We start from the raw sequence: 21,597 nt of genomic DNA on the forward strand, positions 1-21,597 counted from the left end.
AGCACCAGGTGGGCGGACCTCTGGGTGTGTTCCAGCCTCAGGTCCAGGGCAGCCCCCCATATCATTCCCCCCAAGGTCACATCCTCAGGCTCAGACACCCCAGGGTTGGGCTGGCGTTGCTCAGGCAGCCGGCTCTGAACCCTGGGCAGCTTCATCTGCCCGCCTAGGTGGCTCCACAGGGCGGGCCCCTAGGCCAGGGAGGGCGGGGCTCACAGAGAGACTTAAAAAGCTCCCCAGGTCCCCACCCGCGCCTGACCGCGGCAGCTCCCACCATGGCAGAGACCAAGCTCCAGCTGTTCGTCAAGGTGGGCAAATCGAGCTGCAGGGAGGGTGTCTGGGAGCGGGTGCTCTTCTGGGTTTTGCTTTCTGGGACAGGCTGGGGGTGGGCCTCCCCAGTGATGTCCGAGCCCCTTCCTGTGGGTGGCTAAGGGGACTCAGCCCTACAGAGGCTGAGTAAAGTGGGACAGCCAGGGGAATAAGGACCCAGAGAGTCACCCAGAGAGGGGTCCAGTGGCCTTGGTCCTGTTCCCAGCCCAGTCTCCTGGGAGAGCCCTTTGGTGGGGAGGTGCCAACCAGGCTGCCAGTGGTGGAGCCTGCCAGGAGCTGTAGGTGGGTGTTCCAGGATGCGGGGTGCTGGGCCAGGCAGCCCCCTCAGCTCTCACATCAGGGACCAGGGCGAGGGCTGATGAGCTGCCAGCCACAGTGCCCAGTCTGGTGGGTGAATCACTCAGAAAACAGCTTGTGGGGCCCACCCCACCCCTGTAACCAGCTTTTAGGGCCTGAGCCCAGGGGCCTGGCCTCTGCCCAGGCTCTGATAAGATTCCAGGGGCCAGGCCTGCCCCAGGCCTCCAAGCTCCCAGCAGCTCTGTGCCCCTCCCCATGTCCTGGGGACCCAGTCAAGGGCTCTCACTGGGCACTTGGAAGTCACATCGACCAAGCTGGAGCCCTGGCGTCCCTCCAGTCCCGCTGGCAGTGGGAGGCGGGTCCCACCCAGCCTGGTGGCAGGATGCCTGGGTCTGCTCCCAGCCCTGACCCCTGCTTCACCCACCCAGGCCAGTGAGGATGGGGAAAGCGTGGGTCATTGCCCCTCCTGCCAGCGGCTCTTCATGGTCCTGCTCCTCAAGGGCGTACCCTTCACTCTCACCACTGTGGACACGCGCAGGTGAGGCCCACCCTGGGGACGCCTGCCTGGCCTCACACACCAGTGGGCCAGCCTCCTCCCACCCGCTGCTGCCCACAGGTCCCCAGACGTGCTGAAGGACTTCGCCCCAGGCTCGCAGCTGCCCATCCTGCTCTGTGACAGCGAGGCCAAGACAGACACACTGCAGATCGAGGACTTTCTGGAGGAGACGCTGGGGCCGCCCGAGTGAGAGACCGAGAGACCGAGCAGGGTGGGGGGACTACGGGGGAGGACCCAGGGAGGCCGCGCCCAGGACAGAGCCCAGGAAAGCGCTTTGGAGTACTGTGGGGCCGGGACACAGCTGCGGCCAGTCTGATGGCGTCTCTCACCCCCCATCCCCGCAGCTTCCCCAGCCTGGCGCCTCGGTACCGGGAGGCCAACACCGCCGGCAATGACATTTTCCACAAATTCTCCGTGTTCATCAAGAACCCGGTGCCGGCGCAGGACGAAGGTGAGTGAGGCGAGGTCAGGGGGCTGGGTGCCCAGGCGGGATCCTCACTGCGCCGCCGCCCCCAGCCCTGTACCAGCAGCTGCTGCGCGCCCTCGCCAGGCTGGACAGCTACCTGCGCGCGCCCCTGGAGCACGAGCTGGCGCTGGAGCCGCAGCTGCGCGAGTCCCGCCGCCGCTTCCTGGACGGCGACCGGCTCACGTTGGCGGACTGCAGCCTGCTGCCCAAGCTGAACATCGTCGATGTGAGCGCGGGAGTCGGGGGAGGACGAGCGCCAGGGGGCCCGGGGCGCTGGGAACGGCAGGTCCTGACCGCGCCCCACCCCCACGCCCGCCCGCCCGCAGACCGTGTGCGCGCACTTCCGCCAGGCGCCCATCCCCGCGGAGCTGCGCGGAGTCCGCCGCTACCTGGACAGCGCGCTGCAGGAGAAGGAGTTCAAGTACACGTGTCCGCACAGCGCCGAGATACTGGCCGCCTACCGGCCCGCCGTGCACCCCCGCTAGCGCCCTGCCCCGCCCCTGCCGCCTGATAAAGGCGTCTCTGTCCGAAGTGAGCGTGTCCTGTCATCTGAGGGGCCAGAGGCCCCGTGATCACTGCCCCCAGTTGGGGGTGCTTCCCATCCCCAAACCCTTTGGTGGGACGCTCGGCTGAATAGCCCAGAACCACAGGGGCCGGAGAGCCAGGATCGGGCGGGTCTCATCCCCCACACTAAGTGCACAGACTCCAGGTCTCCTTCAACAGGTGGCCTCAGGGATCACCAGGACCGGATTGGGCTCCCAAACCAGTCAGGCCGGGGTGGGGCGGGGTGCCCCAGGTGGATGGGGGCTGGCTACATTCCTCAATCCTGTCCCAGGGGCAGGCGCTCCCCTCCCCACAGGGCCACTTTCATAGCATCTTGGAGGTCTGGGATCTGCACAGGACGTTCCGTGGGCGTTCTGTGGGCGTCTCCTACGGGGCTCTGCCTTGCCTGGGTGCAGCCTTGGAGGGTGGGAACAGAGTTCTAAGCCCTGGGGACCCTGGCCCCACCTGGCTGGGCCCCTCTCAGCTCCTGGGCTGGTAGGTCTGGGATAGCTGGACAGGTCTGAGAAAGCCCACCTCCCTCCAGCCCAGCAAGGAAGTCTCCAGGGAGCTGAGATGTTGCTGCATCTGTTAACATGCTGTGGCCCCACACCCAGAGTGCAGGCCCAGGGGCCTTCCCTGCTCCCTTCCCAGGCCAATGCCAGGAACCAGAGCCCCACCAGAGCCTCCAGCCAAAGGAGCCATTTATTTGATGGGGAAGGAGCTTGAGGAGCCACCTTAGTCCTGGCCCAGGATGGGCAGGTGGAGGCGGCCGTGGGGTCTCTGATGGGGGCCTCTCCCCTCACAGGCGGGCACCCCGCAGGGCCTCACTTGGTGCTGCACATTCAGGCATCATCAAAGTCCACGCCGCCGGCTGGTTTCTTACTGGGAGGGAAGAGGGGTGTCACTATGGCACGATGGTGTAGAGAAAGGGGTGGGTCCAGCGTTGGACCCTCAGTGTGGGAGGCTGGTGGGCGGGTACCTCTTGAAGCCGGGGTTGATGAGAGACTCCCCTGGACACCGCCTCTTGACTCCAGGTCCTGGGCCACCTCTCTGGGGATCTGGGTCTGGGAGAAACGGGATGGGGGCAGCTCCTGAAGCTGATAGCATCCCAGCCACAACCTTCTCCAAAGAAACAGAGACTCTGGAGCGTGAGGCTTGTTCAGGGAAACCAGTTCCAGAGACAAGAGCTCAGCCCTACTTGAGTCACAGGAGGACATGCCTTACCTGGTAAGAAGAGCTGAGGCGCTGCAGGCCGGGAGCTCTTCCTGGGGCTGGCAGCTGTCTCTTCTGCAGCTGGAGAAGAAAGCCCGTGGGAGCCCTGCTCAGTGCCAGGAGTGGGGGCAACAGCAGGGGAGCCTCGTGAAAGTATGAGGTGCCCACTCCCAACCCTACCTGCCAGGCGCCGCTGCAGGCTGCACACACATTGTGCCAGGTCCAGTGTCAGTGCCTGCAGCCTGGGGGCTGCCTCTGGGCCTGGTACCTTGGAGAGGTCAAAGGCCAATGGCGAGGGCCCCCCTGAAAGGGTCAGGGATGCTCTGTCCTCCTGCAGGGTCAGAGCCACAGCTTGCTGCTCACAGGCTGCCCTGGGAGAGGAGAGCTGCTGAGGGCTGTGGCCAGACCCTCCTGCTCGCCAAGCACTCACCCTCCCTCCCTGCTTGGGTCTCACCTGAACCGGGGCGTGATGTCCTCAGCCGCACTCAGGCCAAAACGGGCTTTCTAGAGAACACAGGGGCTTGTCACCGGGTACCTGGGACCCGAGACTCACTGGGAGCACCCGAAACCTGCCCGACCCCAGCTCCACTTGGGACCCCTGGCGAATGTAACGACTGGAGGAGCTACAGGGAGCGCAGGAATCTCAGAGGTCGGTCACCCCACAGACGACCGGGACTGCAGGGAGGGGCGTGGCGGTTCCCAGACCCGCCCGGGCACCCAGTTACCCACGAGGGCCGCCAGGCTGTCCGGCGTGAAGTGGGTGCTCCAAAGCTCCGCGGCGTCGGTCACGCTGAGGGGGAGGGGTTGTCAGGCGGGGCCGCCCGCAGAGCTGCCCGCACCCCCACTTCCCCGCGGACCCCCACTCACTAAAGGTTGAAGCCGCCGCGGTCTCCCTCTCCGCTTCCCTCCCCTTCGCAGTAGCACACGAAGCGGGGCGGCCCGGGGCCCGGCGGCAGCGTGCAGAGAGGGGGTGACAGCGCCTCCATGGCGGCCGGCGAGCGCGAACCCGGAGGGGCGGGGCATAGCGCCGAGGGGGCGGGGCTGCGGGCTCAGGGCGCCTGCGCAGAAGAACGGCTACGGAGCCCGGCGTGGGCCCGTCGCGGGGCTTAGGGAGCTTGCGCGGGGCGGAGTCTGGCTGGGGGCGTGGCTTCTGCGGACGGAGGCGGGGCTGGGGGCGGAGCGGAATTAAAGGTCCCGGGCTGTGCCCCTTCCCGTGCCCACGCCGGCTTCTGGCGACTAGAGGCGGGTTTAGTGCCCCGGGCGGGCCGGAGCGGGGCGCCCCGAGTCAGGGCTGCAGAGGCCCTGCCCCTAGCCCTGGCCTCGCCGGGCCTGGGCGCCACGGTGCGATCCCCGGCTCTGGCCCCCGCGCCCGCGCGCAGCGCCGCTCGAACCTCGCCCCCATCCCCGCCCACCGGCTCCAAGTCCACCCGAGTCGGGGTTCCCTCCGTGGCGCGGCAGGCACATCCTGGAGGCCCGCCCTCCCAGCGTCTTCACGTACAAACGCGAAGATTCCTAACACTTTGAGAGGCTGAGGTAGGCAGATCACTTGAAGTCAGGAGTTCGAGGCCAGTCTGGCGAACATGATGAAACCCTGTCTCTACTAAAAATACAAAAATTAGCCAGATTACAGGCGACGTATGCCTGTAATCCCAGCTACTCAGGATGCTGAGGAAGGAGAATCGCTTGAGCTGGGGAGGTGGAGGTTGCAGTGAGCCAAGATTGCACCACTGCATTCCAGCCTATGCAAGACTTCATCTCAAAAAACAAAAACAAAAAAAAAAAGCACAAAAAGACAGTAGGCAGGGCGGGGGCTCACGCCTGGAACCCCAGCCCTGTGGGAGGCCGAGGGGGGCGGATCACCTGGGCTCAGGAGTTCGCGACCAGCTTGGCCAACACGGCGAAACCCCGTCTCTACTAAAAATACAAAAATTAGCCGGGCGCGGTAGCAGGCGCCTGTAATCCCAGATACTCGGGAGGCTGAGGCAGAGTAGCTCAGCCTTAGAGGTTGCAGTGAGCTGAGATCGCGCCGCTGCACTCCAGCCTGGGCGACAGTGAGACTCCCTCTCAAAAAAATAAATAAATAAATAAATAAATAAGAAGTCGCAGTACAGAACGATCCCCCGGGAAGAAGGCTTCTGCGAATGGTATTACTCCAGAGCTGTAGGATCCAACCCCATGGGGTCCTGTGAGCCCCTCCCTGCTGGTGTGGAGACGAGAAACTGAGAAAATAAAACACACAGACACAGAGATAGAGAAAAGAGAGTTTGGGCCCAGGGCCCACTGCCAACCAAAGCGTGGACAGCCGTGGCCCTGAGTGCCTGGACGCTCTGACTTTTACTGAGCACAAAGCAGGGAGCAGGGCAGATGGGGTGAGGTAACGGTGGTCAGTGACAGGGTCAGGTAAGTCACGTATCTTGCAGATGGGCTCAGGATTTTCAAGGAGCCGAGGCAAGGAGAAAACTTGAGGCGTCAGCACTTTTTTCATACTTGTCAAGAAATAACAAGGTCACTAGGGTTTATGTTACTGTTACTAATTCTTATCTTTTAAGAAAGAGAGGAACCAGGTTCAGAAGCAGAACTTGAAAGTAGCCATGGAGCGTGGCCGCCGAAGCACAGCGTCACACAGAGACAGGTCCCTGGATGTCTGTGGGCCTCCCTGACAGCCGCCGGGCCTGCCACAAGAGCTTCTAAGAGCGGAGTTTTTCTCCTCACTCCCCCGAGGACGGAGATGTCTCGCCATCTTGGACGTCTCCTTCCCTAGCTGGCTAAACAGCGGGCGCTTTCCCAGCGCTGACACTGTCACACAGCCGAGGCGTCCTCCAGCAGCCCTTACGCGGCGGGACAGAGGGCTTAGAGCATCTTGCCTCAGGGTCACTTCTTTCCCGATGCCACCTCAGTCCCACACTTCTTGACCTGAGACTTAGTAGTAAGATTAAAGATTATATGACTGTATGTATGTATATATTTATGATATGTAATTATATCTCTAATTCTTTTCTAATTCGATACTTACATGAGAGCAGACTGAGGCCTCAGACCCTCGCCTGGCTCCTCCGGGGTCCCACACACACAGCCCCTCTGAGAGCAGACTGAGGCCTCAGACCCTCGACGGGCTCCTGCGGGGTCCCCACACAGCCCCTATGAGAGCAGACTGAGGCCTCAGACCTTCGCCTGGCTCCTGCGGGGTCCCCCACACAGCCTCTATGAGAGCAGACTGAGGCCTCAGACCCTTGCCTGGCTCCTGCGGGGTCCCCACACACAGCCCCTATAAGAGCAGACTGAGGCCTCAGACCCTCGCCTGGCTCCTGTGGGGTCCCCACACACAGCCCCTATGAGAGCAGACTGAGGCCTCAGACCCTCACCTGGCTCCTGCGGGGTTCCCCCCCCCACACAGTCCCTCCTGGGCACCTGTTGTCCTAAGCCTGGACACTGACCAACAGACGAGGTCTCTGATTCCCTGGAGCTTGCAGGGTCCCATAGGAGAGACTGGCAATAGACACCACACTCTCATGCAGGGCCAAACGCCAGGAGACGCTGCAGCACGTGCTGTGTGGGCAGCAGGAGGAGGGTGGCACCCCCAGGACAGGGAGATCCCAGGCAGGAGGCTGGCCGCATAAACAACAGTTCTGCTCAAGGCTTGGCAAGAAGGTTGGGTTGGCAGCCTGGTGCCAGGGGGAGGGCCAGTGGGGTTAGCTCTGCTACCGTATCTGAGCGCTCCCACAGCAAGGCTGCCTCCCCGTTCACTCCCAGTCCTGGCTCCTGCCCCGGCCTCTGCATGTGCTGCTGCTTCTGCCCAGCACACCCTTCTCCCAGACTCACACACTTCCTTCGGGTCTTCACTTGGAAGTCACTTCAGCCAGGCGCAGTGGCGCGGACCTGTAGTCCCAGCTACTCGGGAGGCTGGGGTGGGAGGATCGTTTGAGCTCAGGAGTTCTGGGCTGCAGTGCGCTATGCCGACCGGGTGTCTGCACTAAGTTCGGCATCAATATGGTGACCTCCTGGGAGCGGGGGACCACCAGGTTGCCTAAGGAGGGGTGAACTGGCCCAGGTCGGAAACGGAGCAGGTCAAAACTCCCATGCTGCTCAGTAGTGGGATCACGCCTGTGAATAGCCACTGCCCTCCAGCCTGGACAACATAGCGAGACTCCGTCTCCTAAAAAAAAAAAAAAAAAAAAGTCACTTCAGCAAGCCCTTCCCGCTGCTGCGCTGAGCTGCCCAGCGCTCACCTCCCTCCCTCCTTCGTGCTCTTATTGTTCACACTTCTCACCGTAGAAAGGACACTTCGGTTTGCTCTATTCTGGCAGCCAGCCCCCATTCTCTCCTCCAGGGTTTAGACCTCTCTGCACTCCCCTCCCCGTGGGCTGGACTCAATGACAAATAGGAGAGAATGGCTCTTGAATTGCTGGGCATGACATGAGGCAGTCTAAGAGGATCCCCATGGCCAGCAAGGGAGCAACGCCCCAGCTGAGCCCTCCCATGAGACCACATCTTTGGCCGGCAACTTGACCACAACCTCCTGAAACTTGGTGCCAGAGGCCCAGAGTCCTGCCCTGCTGACACTGGGAGATAACAGACGCCTGCTGGGTAAGCGGCTGCATTTGGGGACACGTGTCCCTCTGTAGTAAGTGGCCGGCACACTTATTTACCTGCTCCATCCATTATCCCAGGAGGTCCAGGACGGCAGGGGTTCCTGTGTGTTTTACCTGCCAGTGTATATGTCTCTTCAGTGCTTACACAATGCCTGGCACTTACGGACAGAGAATAAACATTGTGAATGAATGAATGAATGGGGAGTGGTGCTGTCGGAGGGCTAGGCAGGGGTGAAGGGGAAGTGGTTCATCTGACTTATGCTGGGGGGAAGCAAGAGCTGAGGCAAGTGTCTGAGGCCTCAGCATGTTCTCATATAAACATAGAACTAGAGATACAGTCACAGAGTTATTCCTATATATAATCACAAAATAATCACATAGCTATTCACATGTAATCAGAAATGTATACATATATATTCATATGATCTTTAATCTACTAATAAGCCTCAAGTCAAGAAGCATGGGACTGAGGTGGCATCGGGAAAGAGGTGACCCTGAGGCGAGATGCTCTAAGCCCTCTGTCCCGCCGCGTAAGGGCTGCTGGAGGACGCCTCGGCTGTGTGACAGTGTCAGCGCTGGGAAAGCACCCGCTGTTTAGCCAGCTAGGGAAGGAGACGTCCAAGATGGCGAGACATCTCCGTCCTCGGGGGAGTGAGGAGAAAGCTCCGCTCTTAGAAGCTCTTGTGGCAGGCCCGGCGGCTGTCAGGGAGGCCCACAGACATCCAGGGACCTGTCTCTGTGTGATGCTGTGCTTCGGCAGCCACGCTCCATGGCTACTTTCTTTTTATTTATTTATTTATTTTTTGAGATGGAGTTTTGCTCTTGTTAGCCAGGCTGGAGTGCAATGGCGTGATCTCGGCTCACCGCAACCTCTGCCTCCTGGGCTCAGGCAATTCTCCTGCCTCAGCCTCCTAAGTAGCTGGGATTACAGGCACGCACCACCACGCCCAGCTAGTTTTCTGTATTTTTAGTAGAGACGGGGTTTCACCGTGTTGACCAGGATGGTCTCGATCTCTCAACCTCGTGATCCACCCGCCTCGGCCTCCCAAAGTGCTGGGATTACAGGCTTGAGCCACCGCGCCCGGCTTTTTTATTTTTATTTTTTATTTATTTATTTATTTTTTGACCATGGCTACTTTCAAGTTCTGCTTCTGCACCTGGTTCCTCTTTTCCTTAGAAGATGAGAATTAGTAACAGTGACACAGACCTTAGTGACCTTGCTATTTCTTGACAAGTATGAAGAAAGTGCTGACGCCTCAGGTTTTCTCCTCGCCTTGGCTTCTTCATAGTCTTGGGCCCCCTGCCTCCAGGACACGTGACTTACCTGACCCTGTCACTGACCACCGTTACCTCACCCCACCTGCCCTGCCCCCTGCTTTGTGCTCAGTAAAAGTCAGAGAGTCCAGGCACTCGGAGCCACGGCTGGTCTCTGTGCTTTGGGTAGCAGTGGGCCCTGGGCCCAAACTCTTTTCTCTTTCTCGGTGTCTTGTGTCTTTTATTTCTGCAGTTTCTCGTCTCCACACCAGCAGGGAGGGACTCACGGGACCCTGCAGGGCTGGACCCTGCAGACTTGTGTGTAAAGTCTGAGTTCTGTGCTGTGACAAGAGAGGATGGGGCTGCGGAGGTGCGGGAGGCGTGGACCAGGGGCTGGGAGCGGAGGTGGAGAGGGGGGCAAGGAACAGTCAAGCATGGCCCCGCACTTGGGGAGAGTGGAACCGGGAGAGATTCGTCCCCAAGATGACTGGGGAGGGGCAGGTTCGGAGAGGACTGCAGGGCCCCTCCTTTGTCAGATGAACTCTGATGCTGGCTGTAGCAGGCTCTGGGTATCAGGCCCTAACCTCTGGGACCTGTGAATGTTAATCTTGTACGGAGAAGGCTGCGCACTGCACTCCAGCCTGGGCAACAGTGAGATCCTTACCCCCGCCAAAAAAAGGGAAAGGAAAGAAAGGCATCTTGGCAGACGTGCCCTTGAGATGGGGCGATTATTCTGGATTACCCAGGGAGGCCCTCAGTGCCGTCTCAAGTGGTCCTACAAAATTGAGGCAGAGGAAGCCTTGACACAGAAAAGAAGGCAGTGTGGCACGGAGGGGGAAGTGTGGCACAGAAGGTGAAGTGTGGCACAGAGGAGGAAGTGTGGCACAGAGGGGGAAGTGTGGCATGGAGGGGGAAGTATGGCATGGAGGGGGAAGTGTGGCACAGAGGGGGAAGTGTGGCACAGAGGAGGAAGTGTGGCACAGAGGGGGAAGTGTGGCACAGAGGGGGAAGTGTGGCATGGAGGGGAAACTAGAGTGATGCTGCACAAACTGAGGATCACAGGCCGTTATCAGAAGCTAAAAGACACCAGACCCGGAGGCTCATGCCGGTAATCCCAGTGCTTTAGAGGGTCAGAGTGCGAGGATTGCTTGAGATCAGGAGTTCAAGGCCAGCCTGGGCAAGACAGCAAGATTCGTCTCTAAAAAAAAAAAAAAAAAAATAGCCAGGCATAGTGATGTATGCCTGTAGTCCCAGCTACTTAGGAGGCTGAGGCAGGAGGATTGATTGAGCCTGGGAGTTGAGGGCTTCATGAGCTGATTGTGCCATAATACTCTGGCCTGGACATCAGAGCAAGACTGTCTGAAAAAGCAGCAGCAGCAGCAGCAGCCAGAAGAGGCGAGGAAGCATTCGCTCCTAGAGCCGTCGGAGGGAGCACAGCCCGCTGATACCTTGACCCTATTAAACTGATTTTGGACTCTGACTTCAAAAACTGCCAGAGAATAAATGCACATTTTAAGCTACAGGTGTGTGATAATTTCTGGCAGCCATAGGAACTAATATAAGACTGGAAACAAACATTAATTCCAACACATGACAAGAAAACCGCAAAATCTTCATTTATTATTATTATTATTATTTATTTTTATTTTTTTTTTTTTGAGACAGAGTTTCGCCCTTGTTACCCAGGCTGGAGTGCAATGGCACGATCTTGGCTCACCGCAACCTCCGTGTCCTGGGTTCAGGCAATTCTCCTGCCTCAGCCTCCAGAGTAGCTGGGATTACAGGCATGCACCACCATGCTCAGCTAATTTTTTGCACCATTAGTAGAGACGGGGTTTCACCATGTTGACCAGGATGGTCTCGATCTCTTGACCTCGTGATCCACCTGCCTCGGCCTCCCAAAGTGCTGGGATTACAGGCTTGAGCCACCGCGCCCGGCCTTATTATTTTATTTAATTTATTTTTGTTATAAAGACGAGGTTTCACCATGTTGGTCAGGATGGTCTTGAACTCCCGACTTTAGGTGATCCGCCCGCCTTGGCCTCCAAAGTGCTTAGATTACAGGCATGAGCCACCGTGCCCGGCCAAAACTTTCATTTAAATGGTCTTGGCTGGGTGCAGTGGCTCACGCCTGTAATCCCAGCACTTTGGGAGGCCGAGGTGGGCGGATCATCTGAGGTCAGGAGTTCAAGACCAGCCTGGCCAACATGGAGAAACCCTGTCTCTACTAAAAATACAAAAATTAGCTGGGCCTGGTGGCAGGCAACTGTAATCCCAGCTACTCTGGAGGCTGAGGCAAGAGAATTGCTTGAACCCAGGAGGCGGAGGCTGCAGTCAGCAGAGATCACACCATTGCACTCCAGCCTGGGTGACAGAGGGAGACTCCATCTGAAAAAAGAAATTTCATGAAGGCCTGGAAAATGTAACTTGCCAACCAGCCTGCAGCACCTCAGCTCTCTCTTGGAGAGCAATTTTCTTTTTTCTTTCTTTAGACAGCGTTTTGCTCTTGTTACCTAGGCTGCAACCTTCCCCTCCTGGCTCAAGTGACTCTCCTGCCTCAGCCTCCCGGGTAGCTGGGATTACAGGCTAATTTTGCATTTTTAGTACAGATGGGGTTTCTCCATGGTGGTCAGGCTGGTCTGGAACTCAGGTGATTCTCCCGCCTCGGTCTCTCGAGGTATTGGGCTTACAGACATGAGCCACCGTGCCCGGCCTTGAGAGCAATTTTCTTTCTTTTTTTTTTCTTTTTTCTTTTTTTTTTTTTGAGACGGAGTTTCACTCTTGTTACCCAGGCTGGAGTGCAATGGCACGATCTCGGCTCACCGCAACCTCCGCCTCCTGGGTTCAGGCAATTCTCCTGCCTCAGCCTCCTGAGTAGCTGGGATTACAGGCACGCGCCACTATGCCCAGCTAATTTTTTGTATTTTTAGTAGAGACCATGTTGACCAGGATGGTCTCGATCTCTTGACCTCGTGATCCACCCTCCTCGGCCTCCCAAAGTGCTGGGATTACAGGCGTGAGCCACTGCGCCTGGCGAGCAATTTTCTTTAAATGCAGGATACATTAATACAGTATATGAGACACAAGGTTGGTGGGCCTTCACAAACAGAAGAGGGACTGCAAAGGCCCCAGGCAGGCACTCGGAGCCACGGCTGGTCTCTGTGCTTTGGGTAGCAGTGGGGATGGAGGCAGAACAAGGCAGGGAAAGGAACGGGCTGTCCTGGCACCCAAGGCATAGAGCTCCTGGAAGCTGGGCCAAAATGAGGAGCAACAGGTATCGATGCAAGCTCCAGGAGAGCAGGGGCCGGCCAGCCTCAGGTGGCAGAGGTCAAAATCCAAGGGAGGTATTTGAGCACGACTTCAGAGACAAGAGTGGGCGCCTGAGTGGCTCTGGGCTCTGGGCGGTCCGGGCAGGGCTGACCTGGGCAAAGGCCCTGAGACACGCATGGGGCTGGCAGCAGGATGGAGGGAGGGGGTGTGGACGGTGGGGCAGAGGAGAGCCTAAAAGAGAAGCCCTTGCTGGCCACCATCAAGACTTAGTGTGACGGGACCCCCTGTGGGGTGCCAAGCCTGCTTGGACACATCCAGTGGATAGACCCTGGGCTTCTGGGTGGGGGACAGGCTGAGTGTGGGAGGCGAGGGTGCGATGGGCGTCCAGGGCCGAACTGCCAGGGGTTGGGGGCTGACCACAGCCGGACCCACAGCCACCCCCAGGGGCTGCCCCACCTAGAAGGAAGGAAAGGACATCCCTGAGGTTGTGGAGGGCCACGTGCATTTCCCGGCTGGGAATCTCCTGGGGGATGCAGGGGTGCCCGACCCAGCCTTCAGGAGAGTGAGCCTGCCCACCTGCCTGGCTTAAATGCTGCTGCGGCCACCACAGGGGCACCTGCCACCTCTTCCTCTGGGTCCACACAGAAGCTGAATGACAACCACCAGACTGACCGAATGGTAGTTAGAGCTCAGACAGTGTCTCTGCAGATGCCCCCTCAGGGGGAAGAGTGTGCCTTGCCGAAGCATGGGGAGAAAATGTCAGAGGGTCCGCTGTGCAGGTCACACGTTGGGGGAGACCCCATAAGTGCCGGGGCAGGAGCAAAAGGCCTTAGCCTATTTCCACATAAATAACAAAGAAGAAAGTAACTAGAAATATAACTGTAATCGTTATTAGTTATTCGCATGTGATCTTGGTTAATCACAGGTGATCTTAATTCTCTTACTAATGCCTCTCAGGTCGGAAGTGTGAACCTGGGGTGACACTGTGAAATGAATGACACTAAGGCAGGATGCTCTAAGCCCTCTGACCCGCCCGCATAAGGGCTGCTGGAGGGCACCTCGGCCGTGAGGCAGTGCCAGCGCTGGGAGAGCGCCCACTGTTTAGCCAGCTAGGGGAGGAGACGTCCAACATGACTGAGACGTCCCCTTCCCCGGAGACGTTAGAAAACTCCGCTCCTCCAAGGCCCTGTGGTAAGGCCTGACGGCTGTCAGGGACACCCACAGGCATCCAGGGGTTAACTGTCCCTGTGTGAGGCTGTGCTTCAGCGGTCACGCTGCATGTCCACTCTCATGCTCCGCTTCTGCACCTGGACCCTTCTGTCTTAGAAAAGAGAAGCGGTCACAGTAATATCAATCTTCATGTTGTAGTTCTTCCTTGGTAACTATGAAAAAAGGGAGAGATCCAAGACGCCTGATCACTAGCAGCTCGGGATTGTAGCACCCGGTGAAAGCGCAGAGAACGAGAGGACGCCACACTTTCAGACGAATTTTTGTTGCTCACGGACCAGGAGATTCCCAGCGGAGGAGCCCCACGGGTCACCAGCGCGACTCTTGTGGCCGGCGTGGCGGTTTTGCCAGCGCCCTGGCACAGCGGTTCTTGGTACAGAGTAAACGGGACTGGGTCCCCTTTTGGTCGACATTTGGAGCTCCAGGAAGGCAGAGTCGCCTATTCAGCTGCTTGAAAATGGGACTCAAGAGGGGAGCCAGACCGGAGATTCCCGGGCAGAAAAGCAGCAAGAATCTCAACGCCGCTGTTTTAGCCGGTGCAGTGAGTTGCTCAGATTCCGGCGCTGGGAATCGACAGATTGGACGTCCACGCAGAGACCTAATTTGAAAGTCGGTAATTACAAAGATGACAGATGGATAAATTTATAATGAAGGGAAGAAGCCAGCCTAAAAAGGCTGAGAATACCCAAAATCAGAACACCTCTCCCTCTACAGGGGATCACAGTTCCTCATCAGCAACAGAACAAGGCCTGATGGAGAACGAGTGTGTTCCATTAACAGATTTAGGCTTCAGAAGGTGGATGATAAGAAACTTCTGTGAGTTAAAAGAGCATGTTCTAGCTCAATGTAAAAAACTGAGAAGCTTATAAAAAGGTTTGCGGAAATCCTAACAAGCGTAGACAATCTAGATAGGAATATAAGTGAATTAATGGAACTGAAGAATACAATACGAGAACTCTGCAAAGTATGCACAGGTTTTAACCGTCAAATTGATCAAGCAGAAGAAAGGATATCAGAGGTCAAAGACCAACTTAATGAAATAAAACGAGAAGACAAGATTAGAGAATAAAGTAAAAAGGAACAAGCAAAGTATCCAAGAAATATGGGACTATGAGAAAAGACCTAATTTACGTTTGATAGGTGTGCCTGAATGTCATGAAGAGAATGAATCCAAGCTGGAAAATATTCTTCAGGATATTATTCAGGAAAACTTTCCTAACCTAGTAAGGCAGGAAAATACTCAACTCCAGGTAATACAGAGAACACCACAAAGATATTACTCAAGTAGAGCAACCCCAAAACACATAATCGTTAGATTCACCAGGGTTGAAATAAAGGAGAAAATTCTAAGGGCAGCTAGAGAGAAAGGTCAGGTTATCCATAAAGGGAAGCCTGTCAGACTCACAGCAGATCTCTCAGCTGAAACCCTGCAAACTAGAAGAGAGTGGGGGTCAATATTCAATATCCTCAAAGAAAAGAATTTTCAACCCAGAACCTCATATCCAGCCAAATTAAGCTTCATAAATGAAGGAAAAATAAAATTTTTCGTGAACAAGCAAGCACTCTGAGATTTCATCACCACCAGGCCGGCTTTACAAGAGCTTCTGAAAGAAGCACTATACACAGAAAGGAACAACCAGTATCAGTCATCCCAAAAACCTACCAAAAGGTAAAGAGTATCTTCATAATGAAGAATCTATATCAACTAATGGGCAAAATAGCCAGCTAGCATTCAACGACAATATTAAACTCACAGATATCAATGTTAATCCTAAATTTAAATGGATTAAATGCCCCAATCAGAGACACAGACAGGCAAATTAAATGAAAAGTCAAAACCCATTGGTTTGCTGTTTCCAGATCCATCTCATAAGCAAGGACGCACAGAGACTCAAAGGTTGGTGGAAGACTTGCCAATCAACTGGAGAGCAAAAAAAAAGAAAAAAACACCAAACAACAAAAAAACCCAAAACCAAACAAAAAAAAAAAAACAGGAGTTGTCACTTTCCTCTCTGACAAAATAGACTTTAATAGTACAAAGACTAAAAGAAACAAAGAAGGACATTCCATAATGGTAACAGGATCAATGCAACAACAGGAGTCAGTGATCATAAATATGTATGCACCTGATACAGGAGCACCCAGATACATAAGACGAGCTCTTAATGACTTATAAAGAGACCTGGGGCCGGGCACGGTGGCTCACGCCTGTAATCCCAGCACTTTGGGAGGCTGAGGCGGGTGGATCACGAGGTCAAAAGATTGAGACCGTCCTGGTCAACATGGTGAAACCCCGTCTCCACTAAAAAAAAAAAATACAAAAAATTAGCTGGGCGTGGTGGCGCGTGCCTGTAATCCCAGCTACTCAGGAGGCTGAGGCAGGAGAATTGCCTGAACCCAGGAGGCGGAGGCTGCGGTGAGCCGAGATCGCGCCATTGCACTCCAGCCTGGGTAACAAGAGCGAAATTCCGTCTCAAAAAAAAAAAAAAAAAACAAAAGCAAAAAACAAAACTAATAGATAATTGATACTTGCTAATATAGAAGAGTATCAATGTAACATCGAGTGAAAAGAGTCAGATTGAATACGTACTGTATGTTTCTGTTTGTACAGAATTCTGAGTTAAATAAACTAATACATAATGACAAGAGCAGGTCAGTAATTATCTGGAGGATGAAAAAAAAAAAAGTGCGGATGCATTATGCTCCTGACCTCACCTCGGGTGTCAGAAATTCCTGAGTCCCTACCTGAATGACCTGTGACAGACCTGACCCTTTCACTGCTGCGCGCTACCTACCCTGCCCCCAGTCTCCGCCACCAAGACCACGCCCTACCTACCCTGCCCCCAGATTTGCAACTCAATGAAAGTGAGAGCGTCCTGGCACTTGTGGCCACTGCTGGTCCCGCGATCTGGGTAGCGGTGGACCCCAGGCCCAAACTCTCTCTTCTCTGTCTCCACGTCTCGTGTCTTCTATTTCTACATTGCTCATCTCTGCCCCAGCCAGGAGGGGCTCACAGAACCCTGCAGGGCTGAACCCTACAGTCACAGACAAAGGTGTGGCTGCCTCTCTGGGCCTTTCCACATCCCCTGGCCAGGCCTTCAGGCTGGGGACATGATGGGGCAGGACCCTGTCCTTGTGGTGTCCACAGCAGGTCCTAGGAGCATCAGAGGCACTCCCTGGGCACCCAGGTATCGGCTGCAGGTGTGCATGGGCTGTCTGGGGTCCTTGGGATGGGGGGACTCCTGATCTCTGTGACCTCCTGGACCAGAGGGGCCCTAGTCAGGGAAAGCAACTCTGGCAAGACAGGGTCCTGGCTTTGTGGGGTTTTGTTTTGTTTTTGGAGACAGTAGAGCCAAGATCACACCACTGCACTCTAGCCTGGGTGACAGAGTGAGACTACCTCTCAAAAAAAAAAAAAAAACGGTTGGGCGAGGTAACTCACGCCTGTAATCTCAGCACTTTGGGAGACCAAGGCGGGCAGATCACGAGGTCAAGAGATCAAGACCATCCTGGCCAACATGGTGAAACCCTATCTCTACTAAAATACAAAAATTAGCTGGTCATGGTGGCACGCACCTGTAGTCCCAGCTATTCGGGAGACTGAGGCAGGAGAATTGCTTGAACCCAGGAGGTGGAGGTTGCAGTGAGCCGAAATCACACCACTGCACTTCAGCCTGGCACCTGGCAACAGAGCGAGACTCCGTCTCAAAAACAAACAAACAAACAAACAAACAAAAAACAAAATTGCGGCCATCTGAGAAGCAGAAACCATAGCATACTGGGCCCCTTAGACCCATCACCCAGATGAAACAATTATCAAAATGTTGAGATTTGCAGCCAGTATTATTATTATTATTTTGCTAACTCAGAACATTACGGCAAGGCTATTTTCCTTCAAATTCTTCAAGATTTGTCTGTAAAAAACAGCACTGTCTGTGGCCAGGCGTGGTGGCTTAGGCCTGTCATCCCAGCACTTTGGGAGGCCGAGGCAGGCGAATCACCGGGTCAGAAGTTCGAGACCAGCCTGATCAACATGGTGAAACCCCATCTCTACACAAAAACAAACAAACAAACAAACAAACAAAAAATTAGCCGGGGTGTTGGCGCCTGTGTATAGTCCCAGCTGTTCAGGAGGCTGAGGCAGGAGAATCGCTTGAACCCGGGAGGGAGGCTGCAGTGAGCCGAGACGGCGCCATTGCACTCCAGCCCGGCGACAGAGCGAGACTCCGTCTTGAAACAAAGAAATAAAGACAAGCCCACGGCCCCCCGAGACTCCGGAGCCTGCCGTCCGCCCTTCGTGGGCAGGACCCGGGGCAGGGCTGGGGGCGACTAGTCCGTCTCGGGTCAGCCTGCGGGGCGGGGCCTGGAGCCCGGAGTGGGGCGCAGAGGGGACCTTGGGGTGGCAGCCGCGGACACTGCCTGGGAGGACCCCGAGGTCCGAGCCCACCTTCCTCGCGCCCCCAGCCTGGGGTTACGGGTCCGCGGGGGGCTAGAAAAGTCCCGGAGCCGAGGCTCGGTCCCCCCCCAACCCCGGGCCAAACGCCTGCCCGGACGGGAAAGTGGGGGCGGCCTGGGCCCTCTCCCCGCTCCCTTCCCCCAGGAAGCACAAGGCGCCGCGGGTTTTCAGGGCGCTGACTGCGCTGGGGGCCGGGGTGTGGAGGGGCGGGGCGCCGGGAGCAGCTGGACCGGTTCCCGCAAACCCGGGGGCGGCTGGGGCGTCCCCTGCCTCCGCCCCTCCGACGAGCGGCCCCCCGGCCCCCCGCCCTCAGCCGCGCTCCCCGAAAGTGGAGGCCCCGCCGGGAGGGCCGGTGCCCGCGGCTCCGCCTGGGGTGGTCTGCGAGCCCGGGACAGCGCGCCCCGTTCCCGGGGACGGATCCCCCGCCCCGCGCGACGCGAACCCCTCCCGGAGCACCGGCCCGGGCGACGCCCCGCCACCACCCCTCCCCGACCTGCCGGGGCCGCCGCGGGCACTTCTGCCCCGACTGGGAGCCCGTGGGGCGACCCCGGGCCTGGCCCTCCCCGCGGGGGTGCTGGCATCTTCTGGGCGCCTTCGGGAAGCAGCTCCGGAGCTCGGGCTGAAGGGAAGGGGCGGAGGCCGGGAGGGAGGCCGCGCCGGGGCGGGCTGGGGGGGCTCCAGGCCGAGGCCGCCCCTTTCCGCGTCTGCAAGTCCCGCCCGGCGAGGTGCCGGCGGTCGGAGAAGGCCCTCCACGTCCGCACAGGCCTCGGCTGAAAGGGCGAGACCCCCGACCCCGGCCCAGCGCGCCTGCCCCGCAGCGCGGCCCCCCCAGGCCCTGCCCTGGTGCCCTCTAGCAGCCCGCAGAGCCCCGAGGCCCCACCCGCAGAGCTGCCCGCCGCCCACCGCACCTGCGCTGCTGAACTGCCCTCCACGGCGCCCTTGGTGAAGATCACGTCTGTTTTCCGGCACCAGCCCTCCAGCTCCCTGGGCCCCTCCTGCCCAGCACCCGGGCCCAGAGCCGACCTCACTGTCCCTGAGCCCAGGGTCCCTGATTCACCCTCACAATCCTTAGAGAACATGGGGACTTCAGAGTGACCTTAGAGGTGGGAAACTCCTGCTGGGGTGGGCTTGGTATCTAGTACCTGCTGAGGACACAGTTGACAATGGAGGTATCCAGATCTCCCTTCCAGACACGGATACACAGAAGATACATATACACACAGGCACACACACACAGACACACGGACTGACACACACGGAAGACACACACACACAGACACACGGACTGACACACACACAGACACACATACACAGGCACACACACACAGATACACGGACTGATACAGAAGACACACAGACACACATACACAGACACACGGACTGACACACACACAGATACACGGACTGATACACACAGAAGACACACATACACACAGGCGCACACACAGACACACGGACTGATACACACAGAAGACACACACACACATATACACAGGCACACACACACAGACACACAGACTGACACACACACAGACACATACACAGGCACACACACACAGATACACGGACTGATACACACAGAAGACGCACACACGGACACATACACACAGGCACACACACACAGATACACGGACTGATACACACAGATGACACACACACACAGACACACATACACAGACACACGGACTGACACACACACAGATACACGGACACACTGACACAGAAGACACTCATATACACAGAATACACACATACACACATGCACATACACACGCAGATAGACACACTGACATACACAGAAGACACATACAGACATGCACACACACACAGATACACGGACACACTGACACACACACAGAAGACAGAGATACACAGAAGACACACATATACATGCATGCACACATACACAGATACAGATACACTGACACACAGACACAGATATACACAGAAGACACACACGCATATACACGCACACATGCAGAAACAGACACACACAGAGACAGTCACATACAGTGGTACACACAGAGACAAAGACATGCAGACACTTTTCTCAACACCAGGCCTCAGGCAGTGCTTCCTCCAGGGCCTGGATCCCTCTGGAGCCCTGGGGCTGCTGTCTGGGACTGGCCCCGAAGAGCCCTCAAGGACCCGTGGTCTGAGCCCCACGTCCTGGAGACACCATGGTCTCTCTGGACCTTCATCTGCCTCATGCTGGCCCTTGTCTGAGGCTGCGTGTGATGTGGGGCTCCTGGGATCACTTACGTAGGGTGTCCAAACTTGAGGGCCAGGTCACCATTCACCAAGGGGGTCACTAAGACCACGGGCATCTTCATAGTGTCCTTGGAGTCCGGGAAGTCCTGGTGATCTGACACCACCCCGACCATGTACCAGGTGCCCTGGAACCACAGGGTGAGCACACGGAAGGCTGAGAGGCGGCCCCGTGCCCTGGGCCTGAGCCCACCATGTCCTACCCACCACGTTCCATCCTGACACAGCTGCTTCCTGGCCAGGACGGGGGCTGCTGTGCCCACATCCACCCTGATGCAAAACTGAGTGGGGGGCCTCAGTAGAGGAACAATGGCCCCCACCAGCCCAGCACCAGCTGTCTGCAGCTGGCAGCCTGGGGGACAGCTAGATGGGTGGGGCTGTGGCGAGGTCACAAGTCTGTGTGGGGTCAGGCGGGGGGACATGAGGTGCAGGCAGCTACAACTTGTCCCAGTTTTTGGCCTTGGGGAATGACGGGGGAGGCACGTAACGGAAAAGCTGGGGTGGCGGACTGCAGTCTTTTCCAGCCACGCCCCCTCCAGACAGACAGAGCAGGTGTGTGGGGGATCCCCTGCCTCCAGCCCTGCTGAGCCTGGATCAAAGAGGGTGTGGACAGGGACCTGGGGTTCAGCACCAAAGTGCTGCGCTTAGAGAATGTGGCCCCAGGTCTGGGCGCACCTGGCTGGCATGAAAGTTGACCTGGATGGGGACCTGGGCCTGGCCTGGGGACACCCAGAGCAGGGCAGGGAGGGAGCTGATCAGCAGAGCCCGAAGCATCATGCAGCAAAGTGGCTGAGTGTCTCCTTGGGACTTGGGAGCAGGGCCGAGCTGGGGTGTCTCCTCTGTAGGCTTTATGCCCCTGAGATGCCCTGGGGCGGCTGGGCTGGGACTGCACCCACCGTGATAGGCTTCTGATCACGTTGCACCCTGCAGCACTCTGGCCCAGGTGCCTCCACCCAAGCCCCGCCACCCCCTGCCAACCCCTGCCTTTCCTCCGGGGTGGGGCCGGATGCCTGGCAGCTGAGGGCAGTTCTGACAGGCCTCCGGGGTGGGGGCCTGCAGCTCACCCCCCCTGCCTCTTTGGTCTTCTGCCGACTCCCTGGGATGCGGGATCCCCCAGAGCTCAGCCTCAAGC

At 57.2% G+C, this 21,597-nt stretch overlaps 2 protein-coding genes and 1 pseudogene across 4 annotated transcripts; 1 reads left to right on the top strand and 2 right to left on the bottom strand.

Annotated features, from left to right (window-relative positions):
- The first annotated feature begins 223 nt into the window (after nucleotides 1–223).
- CLIC3 (chloride intracellular channel 3) lies at nucleotides 224–2,177 on the top strand. 2 transcript variants are annotated; one of them, XM_003941346.4, is made up of 6 exons: nucleotides 224–305; nucleotides 1,053–1,162; nucleotides 1,241–1,366; nucleotides 1,525–1,631; nucleotides 1,697–1,872; nucleotides 1,973–2,177. In XM_003941346.4, exons 1-6 carry the CDS (start codon nucleotides 273–275, stop codon nucleotides 2,129–2,131), a joined length of 711 nt encoding a protein of 236 aa, XP_003941395.1. In that variant the 5' UTR covers nucleotides 224–272; the 3' UTR covers nucleotides 2,132–2,177. The 2 variants fall into 2 exon arrangements, with proteins under 2 accessions (XP_003941395.1, XP_010350428.1); XM_010352126.3 differs by having other exon boundaries at nucleotides 1,997–2,177.
- A 696-nt stretch (nucleotides 2,178–2,873) lies between these two features.
- On the bottom strand, nucleotides 2,874–4,428 carry PAXX (PAXX non-homologous end joining factor). 2 transcript variants are annotated; one of them, XM_003941348.4, is made up of 7 exons: nucleotides 4,269–4,428; nucleotides 4,131–4,191; nucleotides 3,856–3,905; nucleotides 3,582–3,772; nucleotides 3,414–3,482; nucleotides 3,169–3,253; nucleotides 2,874–3,071 (listed from the first exon to the last, which is right to left on the bottom strand). In XM_003941348.4, exons 1-7 carry the CDS (start codon nucleotides 4,385–4,387, stop codon nucleotides 3,032–3,034), a joined length of 615 nt encoding a protein of 204 aa, XP_003941397.1. In that variant the 5' UTR covers nucleotides 4,388–4,428; the 3' UTR covers nucleotides 2,874–3,031. The 2 variants fall into 2 exon arrangements, with proteins under 2 accessions (XP_003941397.1, XP_074250553.1); XM_074394452.1 differs by lacking the exon at nucleotides 3,856–3,905 and having other exon boundaries at nucleotides 3,582–3,767; nucleotides 4,127–4,191.
- Nucleotides 4,429–11,406: 6,978 nt separating this feature from the next.
- On the bottom strand, nucleotides 11,407–21,239 carry LOC120360675 (uncharacterized; annotated as a pseudogene).
- Nucleotides 21,240–21,597: the final 358 nt, after the last annotated feature.

The sequence above is a fragment of the Saimiri boliviensis genome, chromosome 2 (assembly GCF_048565385.1).
Source record: "Saimiri boliviensis isolate mSaiBol1 chromosome 2, mSaiBol1.pri, whole genome shotgun sequence".
NCBI lineage: Eukaryota > Metazoa > Chordata > Mammalia > Primates > Cebidae > Saimiri > Saimiri boliviensis.

Excerpts from the sequence above, each read along its gene's own strand:
- CLIC3 (XM_003941346.4), top strand. The coding sequence starts at position 273 with ATGGCAGAGACCAAGCTCCAGCTGTTCGTCAAG. Across the intron at positions 306-1,052 it reads AGCTCCAGCTGTTCGTCAAG|GCCAGTGAGGATGGGGAAAG; the intron begins GTGGGCAAATCG and ends TCACCCACCCAG. Across the intron at positions 1,632-1,696 it reads GGTGCCGGCGCAGGACGAAG|CCCTGTACCAGCAGCTGCTG; the intron begins GTGAGTGAGGCG and ends CGCCGCCCCCAG.
- PAXX (XM_003941348.4), bottom strand. The coding sequence starts at position 4,387 with ATGGAGGCGCTGTCACCCCCTCTCTGCACGCTGCCGCCGGGCCCCGGG. Across the intron at positions 4,192-4,268 it reads CGCGGCGGCTTCAACCTTTA|CGTGACCGACGCCGCGGAGC; the intron begins GTGAGTGGGGGT and ends CCTCCCCCTCAG. Across the intron at positions 3,773-3,855 it reads GACATCACGCCCCGGTTCAG|GGCAGCCTGTGAGCAGCAAG; the intron begins GTGAGACCCAAG and ends CTCCTCTCCCAG.